General features: G+C 35.3%; 1 protein-coding gene across 7 annotated transcripts in view; it reads left to right on the top strand.

Annotated features, from left to right (window-relative positions):
• The window catches only part of LOC121860692 (solute carrier family 35 member E2A-like), a 21,375-nt gene extending 9,277 nt beyond the window's left edge, over window positions 1-12,098 (top strand). For all 7 annotated transcript variants that reach the window (XM_042357978.1, XM_042357976.1, XM_042357974.1 and 4 more), the window contains 4 exons: window positions 1,253-1,368; window positions 4,154-4,340; window positions 7,813-8,016; window positions 8,166-12,098. In XM_042357978.1, coding sequence (XP_042213912.1) covers window positions 1,253-1,368; window positions 4,154-4,340; window positions 7,813-8,016; window positions 8,166-8,364 — 706 coding nt within the window. In that variant the 3' untranslated portion in view covers window positions 8,365-12,098. The remainder of the gene's footprint in view (window positions 1-1,252; window positions 1,369-4,153; window positions 4,341-7,812; window positions 8,017-8,165) is intronic.

Genomic DNA, 12,098 nt, shown 5'->3' with positions numbered 1-12,098 from the left:
GTTCGTTAATCGTGGGACCAATGTATTATCATATGGTGTACAGTATATTACAAAATTGTAACTGTTGCTAAAAATAAACAGTAACATTTCTAAATAATCTCTAGATTGAAAGAAAGTTTTGCGAGAAATTATGAAGTGAAAAAGTTATATGAGTTACTTAAAAAAAATGTTTATTCCATCCCAAATTATGTGTCTCGTTTCTGCACTTTATAGTAATTTATAATTACCGGTAGTTATATGCTCCTCATCTTATTGTGCAAATATTTACGGTTAAATAGCTATAAACAGTTTGTATGTACAGGTTCTGAGGGGGGCACAGAACATTTTTTTAACCGTGGCTATGGGCCCCCTGCTACTGTATCCTGAAAGAGGAGGCAAGGTTGGATTTATATCTAGTTTCAGATATATTTTGTAATTTCCATTGTAAAGGAGAGATGAATGTGAGTCTAGAAGTGTCTTGGTTTGTTGAAAGATTCTACACAACTCCTATAAATATATCTTGTTAAATCATGAGTGACTAATAGTACAATGCTAAGTAGAATGCAGAGAGAGAGAGAGAGCACTAACAGGTAAACCGATTATTAATTATATAGGAAATGTTTTATGGTCTAATAGATGGAATAATTTGGCAGTGTAAATGTGAGGACACAATTGATTTGAAAGTATGACCAAAGGATCTTAATTTAGGGAAGTAAGTGGTACTGTAATTAGAAAAAAAGAAAACCAAATATAAGATGTTTAAAAAAGCCAATCATTGAATTAAATGCATTTAACTGAAAAGGCCAATCTCATCTTCTGCATGTTTATTGTAGTTGTAGTCCTGTCAGGTTCTTCTGTAACTGGCAAGCTTGTCTCCATTATTTTTCTATGAGGAATATCACAATTATTCTGTTTGCAGACACACGATTGTACCTAGACACGACTCGGGTTGTACCCTTAGATGGCTGTATGAAGCGTGGATGTACTTTTGAGTGTCGTAGTGCAGATTTTTTTTCCCATGGCTAGTTACTCTGTTGGAATTCTTCACTGTTAATTAAAAAAAATTTCTGAGTAGGAAGCTGACACTTTTATCAAATCATTCTTTGTAGGTTGTCCTCAATCAAAAGTCTACTTATTTCATTCCCTATGAGTTAGAAATCTTTTGTACATCATTTTGATGATTTCTGTAGCTTGATCCCTTTAAATTATGGTGTAGGAACATAATGATCTTATATCACAAAGCTTTAGACCTTATAATTATGTTTTATTCCAGACTGGGAACAATAATGTTTGGCTTGATTGCCATATATTATGTGGCTGTCAGCTTTGCTGAAACTGTGAAGAGTTCTGCACCATTGTTTACAGTTTTAATTGCATATTTTGTTTTAGGTGAGTACAGTAATATATTTTAGTCCAGTCTGCGAGTAAAGTGTAATGATTATTAAAATCTCTTAGTGATTTTAAGTGTTTACTTACCTTTTCTGAAAACTGTGAGCATCGATTTGTATTTGTTGATGCAAGTATTATTAAAATCAAGATCATTTCAGATAGGTTACTGTATAGTTCAAAAGCAATATATTACACTGAACTGAATATATTAGTGATAAGCTACTTGTTCAATACAGGGTACCCTTGTTATTCATATATGTATACTGTACTTCAATTGTACTTATAACAGGGGAGAAGGGATGCCCATTCATGCAGGTAGTCTGCTAAATTCGGATGTTTACTACGCTGTTTACACACAATATTATATAATGACTACCCGGTATATCAGATAGCACCTTACATATTGAGCACTGTTAAAGAGTACAGTAATCCCTGATTATTTGTGTATTTTGTGTTCATGTATTCAACAATTTGCAGAAAGCAATAAAGTATTAAATATCAATAAAGTGAAGTCTCAGTTATTTCCAGGTTACATACCATAAGACATCGCGAATTATTGTAGTGTAATTGATTTAAATGGAAATAATTGCCACAATTAGATTCCAGAGACCAAAATATACACATAAAATTCTATAACGTAATATAGAAATAATGAAAATAAACTATAAAATAAGAAAATTAAGATTGGGAAGTCAATTGTTTAGGGGGTGGGACGTAGAGAGGGTTGGTGTCTGGACAACTCCACCCTCAATCCCGTTAACACGACACTATGCAATTTCACCATACTTCTCATATAATTTTTGTTCATTTGGTGTCAGGTTAATAGAATAGTATCGTAAAATATAAAATTTTCCTATTGCGTGTTTACAAGGCAGACGAGCTGACCATTATCGGCGGCCTCCCTCCAAGTAGTGTTGCCATTGCTCTACTTCTCTCATGCATTTCTGCTGTCAGTGCTCAAGATGGATGGTTCTTACCTTAACATCTGGATTTAACACTTAGTAGTAAATAACATTCTACTGTAGTGTATTTATACATTGATCAGTTGTCTAAGTGTATATGTAGCCAAATCAAGCCATCATGTATCACTCTAAGGTAACAAATAATGTTATTATGAGTGTATTTCCATAAATACTATACAATACATTATGTTATATTAACCCCATTGTAAGCTGATTTGATGAGATTTCAAGGAGTATTATTGTACATGTTGGAATGCACATACAGGTACCCCTAATTACCATATTTTATGGCTTATAAGATACATGGGTATATAAGACGCACTCATATTTCAGCAGTGAATATCAAGGAAAATTTTTTTGAGTGTACAGTATTTTTTTCCTGTAGCCAAAGTTTTCTTAAAATGAGGGTAAAATCTAATTTGCATTGTTAGTACAGTACTGTACTCAATAGCTGTTACAGTATTGATATGATTGTTACTCATTGTATTGAGATGACCACACTAAACACTCCAAAAACATGAAATGGCAAATGAATACAAGTCTTTACCACATGCCATAGATGATGTTATCTGCTAGTGAGACACTACAAAAGTGCTGTGATGGCTATCGGTGTTGTTCACCATTATCATCATTATTTTAAGTTTATTTTGAAAGCTAAAAGATGTTTCTTAATAAAAATAATAAGTAAAATGTTGCAGGAATGACATTCACAGATAGCAATGCTTGTAAAAGTTCAGTAATGGTTACTGCTTAACTCTGAAGAGTTGAGTGCTGTACGGATGCAAATTGTCTCGGGATATTATCATCAGTAGTTATAAGTCTAGCTTTTATATTTACAATAATTCCTTTTAATTATTGAAAGGTACCCTGTAATAATACAGTACAGTAATGTGTTTAAGTAAAGAAGAACATGTTTTTAATTCTGAAGTTGAACAGGGTAGATTTTAGTCTACTGGAGACAGCAACAGGGGGATTCATAAGCCTATGGGAGACTGCAACTTCACATATAGGATGCAAAGTGATTTAGCTATTTTTCGAAAAAAGTGCATCTTATGTGTCACAAAATATGGCACATTAATTCTTAGGAGGAAGAATTTCTCATAAAACATTTCATTATGAGTCGCTTTTCTCTGGAGCACATCCACGACGTATATGACATACAGTACTGTATAATGAGTACCCCTAGACCAGCGGATGCCCACACACCACATGTCAGTGCATGCACAAACACTCCCAAATAAAAAATTACTCTACATATTTAATATGATTTTAATCTGTTTTATTTATTGCTGTACAGTATTTATATGAGTAATACGTACTTGTTTCTGTACTTTTTATTTCAAATTAACTAACAAATACCTGTACAACCTAACATGACTAGCTAGTAACTGAACCCCCTCTAATTATATTGATTTATGTGGGAAAATTTGCTCCATTATTCGTATAATTGTCGTACGTTTGGACTTTTTAGGAACGGAACCTATATGAATATCAAGGACCCACTGTATTTGCCATTAGATTTTGTCTTAGTGGTATGAATACCCTTTACCTGTATTTAATTTTTTATTTTTTTTTCTTCCAAGTTTTGATATTTTTTATTTTGTGGTTAAACAATATATAAAGAAATTACATTTTGCTTCTCTTCATGTACTTAATGCATAACTGTGAGCATAAGATATAGATAAATGGATAAACAGTTAAGTGAATTTTGATGTGTTTGTAATACACCTGCATTCATGAACTATTTTGATTTCTTATAAGTACACTAAATGTCTTACTGATTAAAGAATATTTTAATGATCAAAGGCTTATGTTTTCTTCAGGTGAGCGGACTGGTGCTTGCGTATTCTTCTCACTGATCCCCGTCATGCTTGGGTTAGCTCTCTGCTCAAGCAATGAGCTTTCGTTCAGCATGATTGGTTTCTTGTGTGCCTTGACAACTAACCTGTGTGAGTGTGTACAGAGTGTGGTGTCCAAGTCACTACTCTCCAACAAAGCCTATATATACAAGTAAGTTTGTCAGGCCGCCTCCATGCATGTAACCATACTGTATTGTTACAAACATTAAATATATGTATTCCGTTATTAATTCCTTCTCTGTATATTAGCCATTCAAATGTTCTCTCACTTCTTGGCCATTCACCTTTTGGATCACATTGTCAGCAGGTAATGGACCTTAACAGGCTTTACATGTGTCTGAACATGCACCAAGTTTAATGTAGCCTGGACAGAAGAGTTTTAATTTTTATCATCTTAACCCATTCATTGCATAAATTAATGTGTAAATTATTTCTCCAGCAAAAACTGAATTTACTATCATGACTGTTCTTTGTTATTTTGTTATGACCTACAATGTCCAGTGCTAGTACAAGAGGTAACTGGAGTACCCAGATGAAACCTGTGATGTTGGGTAGGGTCACACAGAATACCGTAACACTGTTCTCACATCTGTTCTGGGTCAGGGATTGAACCCAGGATACCCTGGTGAGAGATAAGAGTGTTGCTGCTGTTTTGAATATTGAAGATTACTCTTTAGTAAAACCTCACAATTTTAAACTAATTTGGGGAAAACAGTAAACACCCAATATACTCGTAACATGAACACTGTAAGCCCTCTGCATTTGTGAGAATTATGTTTCTGGAAAACCAAACCCTGTAAACCAATACGTAACACAAATTTAACTGAAAAGCCCAAAGCAAAACATTTGAAGAAATGATTTATGAATGCAGTCGACCCTCGTTAATTCGGACTAATAGGGGGGGAAGGGTGTCCGTTTTAGCCGATTGTCCGAATTAACCGATTTAGGGGTTAAAATTGCATAATATTGCATTATATTTCAAAGAAAATGCAGTGAGTTTGTCCTTAGCCTTGCATATGTCCGAAACTGTTTGCTTTTTAACACCATACTCGTCACAAACTCTAGACACCGAAGCACCAGCCTCTAACTTCCTTATAAATTCCAGTTTCTGGTTCACAGAAAGGGTCACATACTTCCTCTTCGGCGTATTAGAGGTACTCCCCCTTGAAGACATGATATAAAATACAAGGCTGAAAGATGCCTAATCACTGAAATATCAACGAAAATTGCAGGGCAACACAACACTGATACTCGAACATGGCGCTAAGTCAACAATGACTGGCGGTCTGGCGCGCGCACGCCATCTATCGGACAATCCCAGAACCAGAAATTTGATACGGACAGTCCCACGCTTAGTTCAGATTTTGTCCGAATTATCCGAAATCCGGGTTAAAGGGTTCCGAATTAACGAGGGTCGACTGTATATTCAATGTTGGCATGGAAGGCTACTGCAATTCTCTGTTCAATCACGAGGGTTATGTTCCAGGAGAATTGAACATGCATAGGAAGTAGTAAATGTTTACGAACAATAACTGTATTTATATATATATATATATATATATACGTATATATATATATATACTGTATATATATATATATATATATATGCTGATAACCACAAGGAAAGAAGAAAACACGAAGTTCCCAAGTGCTTTCGTGTAATTCACATCTTCAGCGATGAGTTACACGAAAGCGCTTGGGAACTTCGTGTCTTCTTCTTTCCTTGTGGTTATCAGCATATACCTAGATCACGTGCACCTACAGTGATTTACTTGTATATCTACAGTATATATATCAATAATTTTTCTTCAACATTTACTACATCCTACGCATGTTCAATTTTCCAGGAACATAACCCTCATAACCCTCGTGTGTGTGTGTGTGTGTGTGAAAATGCTCACTTTCATGATCGCAAGTCGAGAATATCATTGCTAACATTTATCAGTAATTATTATTTTGTGCAGAGGAAGTGTTATTTATTACTCTTTAATTATGATACACCATGTATGATGGCAAACTTTCTCTCTAATGTTTAAGAATCTTTAATTTTTTCCTAAAATTTTTTAAATAAACTTTGATTTTGCAGACCTAAAATCTACAAGCTTATTAAAGTTTACTGTCTATGAAGTACAGTATAAAGAATCACACCATCCTTTGCTGGCCCCCACCTCTCCCTCCTCATTCCAAAGGAGTTGCCAGATTGTCCACCTCACCACTTTCGTCTCTTGCCTGCATACATATAGCCATGAATATTGTAGAATACTGCATATATATATATATATATATATACATATACAGGTCACAGGGTTTCTAGGAATATAGACCTGTTTGTTAGGTGGTATTTATGTTACTTCTCCAGTGGCAGTAATTTAATGGGCATCTGATGCTTAGTATTGTTGCCTGATGCTTGAAGATTATTGTAGTTTGATTGTAGTGTATGTTTTACTGTTTGAGTCAGCTGCTGTTCACTTTGGCAGTAAACCTCAGGGAGATGTTTAGTGTGAGGGTATTACTGTATTCTATAATGTAATAATGAGCTCATGTATCTGTTGAAAGATACTTAGCTGAAGGTTCAACATGTTTTTTTTTTCTCAATTGATAGGCTTATTCAGGGCTAACATATTCACATTTATTGTTTTGGTTTTTGTACCTGGTTAATATGGGGAATGGGTGTTGTGATAGCATTACCATTGATATTAAATATTGTTAAAATGAAGATATAAACTACTGAATTGGAATGAATACAGTAAACCCTTGTTATTCGTGGGTTTACCATTCACTGTTTCAATTATTTGAGTCAAGGAGATGGTGGCTAGCTCACAAGCCTCTGCAGGAGCGCTGCAAGTCACCCCCACTCGCCCACAGAGTATCCCCTTCCTTGTTTGTGCTCAACCATTGTCCACCACAGCATATCTTGTGTTGATCTGAAAACTTCAGTGTTTTTTGTGTGAAATGGCCCCTAAAATATTTCCTAGTGCTAGCGATGCTAGTGCAGTGAAACATAAAAGGCAAAAGTCAGTGATGACTCTTACCGAGAAAGTTAAATTATTAGATAAGTTAAAGGAAGGAATGAGCGCCACCACGGTTGGGGTTGGCCGGTTGTTTGGTGTAAATAAATCCATGGTGTGGTACATTAAGGAAGAAGAGGCTGATGTGTGAATGCTGCAGTGAGTGCTCCTACAAGTGCTAAAGTGGCACAGACTGTTCGTGATAAGAACATAGTACAAACAGAAAAAGCATAGAACATTTGGATTGAGGACCAGCACTACAAAAATGTGCCAATCGATAATATAACGTCATCCATAAGAAGGATAAGAGTCTCTATGCCCATTTGTATGGATCACTAGGTGGTGAAGGGGCTAATGCAGCTACTGAACAACTTACAGTTCATTGTAGTGCCAATAAAAAGCAGCTCGAGGATTTTAATAATCACAAGGGTTTGCTGTATTTAAAGATAAAGGATAAGTAACAGATTAACAGAGAATTAAGAGATTTTTTATAACAGTAAGACACTGAATGCAAAGTATTTCAAATTCGATATTACCTCAGTTGGTTCATAAGATGAGGTTCACAATACCTGTAGTTTATTGCATAGGGCTTAATGTTTACCACTTTTTCCACAGTCCAGCAGAACTGCAGTTCTACCCAAACTTAGCAGCTGTCATCTTGCAGTTTCCCACATGGTACTTCCTAGTAGATTTTGGTAAACTCTACAGTCAAATGGATCACAGCCTACTATCTGCCATTATTCTTGATGGTATATCTTTCCATGGCCAGACAATCACAGCCTATGTGCTTATGTCCTACGTTAACCCAGTTACATACAGGTCAGTGGAAGTTAACACCTCTAGCTATCATTTTTTTGAGGCTCGACTATATTATACTATATGCATTATAGAGTAAAGTTAACAAGAGTACTGTACAGTACTGTAATTGTTTTAAAAATTAATTAATTCAATATTCAAACTTTTTGCAGTGTTGCCAATACAACCAAGAGAGCTTGCTTGATCTGGTTGTCAGTGTTACTGTTTGGTAACCCTGTCACCTTGTGGAGTGGTGTAGGAACAGCAGTGGTGATCGTTGGAGTCCTCTTGTACAGTAATGCTCGGGAAATTGACGCCCGCAGAAGAGAACAGTTCTCCATTACAGAGGAAAAGATGAATGCCATTAGATAATGGTGTAGTTTTAGTAAATACTATTTTTTAGTCTTATGCATTACTTTTGGATATCCATGGTGTATTGTACTTAATATTTATGAAACTGCAAATATTAATCGGAAATTCATCTTCATCATCTGAAGAAAAATTACTTACTGATATTTAATATAAGCATATTACACAAACTATCAGGTACAAAGTAGTTGTCGTATGCATGTTGTTATTTGCAAGACCTCCGAGTACACATTTAAAATAAATTAGTGTATGAGATAATGATTGAAGTATTCTATGTGCACATTGAAATCTTTGGAGATTGAACACCATAAGTATATAGTTCAAATATCATTAATAAAGCTTAATACTGAAAGTTTGGTTCAAGCACAATGAATTATTTCAGACATTATGGAATGGGTTTAGTTACACAGTACAGTACAGTAGTATATCCTTTCTCAGTAATGCCAGATTCTAACCCCTCCACCCTTTGCAATTTATAACTTTTTTTTCAGCAGGTATTGTAATCCTAAATTTATATTTAGTTTTTAAACACTACAGTATTGTAGATTCAGAGATAGATATTTTATATTTTATTTTTCAGTGTAAATGGTCATCACAAAGTTTTAGCTTAATTTACTGGAACATTTTAGTACTGCATGTGATTTGTTTTATTTCCAATACAGTACAGTTAGGATTTTTGCTCAAAATACTGTTTTAGTTCCCATTATGAAAGTGAAAAAGAATAATCACTTCTTCATATTTTAAGTAAAATATTCATTGGTACAGTATTTACTTTCGGTGTTTTGTAAATCTGCATCTGTATTGAAAAGGAAAGAATGAATAAAATTGTTTTTACATACAGTAAACTTCAAACTTTAATGTAGTTTTTTATTTCAATGTGGAAAATACCATTGTCTCATAAGCTCTATGGTCACCAAGCACTGTATTAATATATCTTCCTATTATCTGTACAGTACTCTCTCACTGTTGTGGTGAATCAAGAGTACAGAAAACAAATAAATAGAAAGAAAGAAGGAAAGTGATGCAAGACAGATGTAGAGAGTGAGAGTAAAGTGCTAGATTGGCAATAAAAAATATCCACACATAGTTGGTCATGCCTCCAGCTTGCATAGCACCTAGTAATAATCAGTGTATATCATGACATGATACATACCGATAGGTTATATATAAAAAGTAGAACTCGTTAATCCGTACAGTCATATTTTGGGTACTGTATTACCCTTAATCCAGGTGACTCTTAGAATACAGTGCAACTTATAAAGGGGTCCTTTTGTCCTTCAACAGAATCCCCCCACTGCCACCCAGGGTTAGTCTGTTAATCCATCTGGATATGCCAACCACTTTCCCTTTCCTTCATGTACTGCCAGCCTAAAAAGAGGGGAACTGGTACAACAGATACCCCCTTCCCTGTACCCACCTAATTCATGTTTACTCTCCAGTCAGCACTTGTGGTATATCAGATAAGCACGTTTTAGGACTTTTGAATGCTCAAGCAGATGCACTGTATAGGATAGGGATAAGGTGTAGCACGTTGAATGGATGCCAATTGACATGAACTGCACCACTCTTTGAATCTTTCTTCAAAGATTAAACTTTAGTTGGTGTGGTTGACTTTAGCAACAACACAAATACCAATCTGTATATATATTTTAAGAAGATGTACAGGGTATTTAAAAACTTGTGATGATCTGGTGGATGCACTCCTTGGCTGAAATAATGCATGCAAGCTTTTTTTTAAACAATGGCCTGCTATGTGTGGTACCCTGAAGTAGATCCAACTCCACGGACTTAAACAGTCATCTATTAATGCTCACCTTCTGTCTTAAGGGCAGCTCATTTGTACTTCAGACACTTTCAGTTGACCCAGCTGTGAATGGGTGTAGTATATCTTAAGAAGTGCTTAACTTCAGAGATGAGGGAGTATATGGCAGTTGAAATAGCCAATTTTTTTCTTATTTCTAGGTGGATAGATATTTGATTGTGTTCTATGCAGATTAATCAATCCTATGAGTAATGGCCTGCCAGACACATGGGATCTGATTTGGCCTAATATAGATTCCTTGTCAGATTGTACTGAAAGTTAGTAAAAGACAACTTTCTACCTTTCTCCTAAGTTTAATTTCATGATGGGATTTGATTGGATAACATTGTTTCTTTAGTCTTTCCAGTGTTTTAGGTTAATGTTTAGTTCAGTGATTGAGTCATTGGTGATTGGTAATTGGATTCTTCATAGGTTTCTTTCATCTTTATTTACCCATAGGAATTCCTACTTTTATATCTGCCTTATGCAGAATGCACACAATTCACTTGTCACTCACAATTTCAACACATCATCTCTGGCAGAATGTATATGTCCATATTAAAGGCTCTGGACCTTTGGAGGTTATCATTCCTGGGTGAGTCCAGGATAACACCTGATCTGTTTGGTAAGAATTTTAGTTTGCCAACCCAGAATATACAATGGTTCAACTCTTGGAGGTCCATTCCTCGAGCTTTTATAGCACTTCCTCATCCCTTTGGTTTCAGCTGGCATTGTATTATAAGAGGCACCTGGTTTTAGGGCAATAGCCAGTAATAGAGGATTGATCTTAAAATCCCTTTTTCTGGCAGAGCCTGAAGCCAAGCAGCTCAGAAACCCTCTCTCGTCCCTTGGGCCTGTAATCAGTCAGCTAAAACTGAGAGTACAGCCAGTTGACTTAATCTGGATTCATGCAGATTCATAGAGGGGAAGGCCATTACAGTACTTGAACATGTTAAAAGGTGACATGTTTCTATTTATTCATCATTTTAAAACTTTATGATTATTAAATCATTATTCAGGGTCTTCTTTGACTAGCCAGCTGCCACCACTTGTAAACAAACTTCATGATGCACCAATTGTCTTTTCTCTAGCTTTTGCAGACATCTCACTTGTTTCAGCAATTGAAAAACTTCTGGGTATAGCACAATCCTGCAAGGCCTCATCTAGATGCTTTGTTGTTTTTTTCGTTTCGTTGGGCAAACACACCAACAAAACATCCCATTGTGATGCAAAAGCCTTTTGTTTTGTTGGCTGGACCATGTTTGCCCAATATGTTGGGAGGAAAAGTGCCCAGTGTGCTGCCGGCTTTACCTGTTTTTTCAATCCTGTAGACTTATGGGGAAATTTGTGAATGGTCTGGTTCTGGCAACTAAAATTGAAATTCAGGATTAATTCCTTATTTATTCATTCTTTCTTGACTGGTTATGTGCACTTACTCACAATTTAAGTGGAAATATAGCTCAGTTAAAGTTGATATTGTTCAGGGTTCACTGCTGTTGCAGATAAATACAATTACTGTACAGTTTATTTGCAGTTTGTAGGAAAACAAATAGATTTGAATAACAAAAGATAATTCATGATTCATAATGACTTCTTTCATAAGTTCTGTTATACTTAGGAAACTTTCTCTTTGCTTAATTGTTGAAAAGAAAGTTTTGTTCAGAAAATGTGTGAATAAGCTAGTTGTAGAGTAGATTGTGTTTAATCTAATTAACAAGAGATGATTGTGTACCTCCAGTATTGACTCATATTTTACTTAGAGTTGACCTGTGCTCAAACTTTAGATAGAATACTGTTATGTCTTCCCGATGTTTTCTGATTCTAGGACCATTTATGATTATTAGGAAATACAGTATGTCCAACCTTTATATTGGTGAAGATGCCAATGACCAATTTGTACTGTAACTATATTGTAATAAGAAACATTCCAGCTTTA

This window comes from Homarus americanus, unplaced genomic scaffold (genome assembly GCF_018991925.1).
Source record: "Homarus americanus isolate GMGI-L3 unplaced genomic scaffold, GMGI_Hamer_2.0 scaffold48393, whole genome shotgun sequence".
Taxonomy (NCBI): domain Eukaryota; kingdom Metazoa; phylum Arthropoda; class Malacostraca; order Decapoda; family Nephropidae; genus Homarus; species Homarus americanus.
Note: the sequence above shows the minus strand (reverse complement) of the source record. Positions and strands in the feature narration are given on the sequence as shown.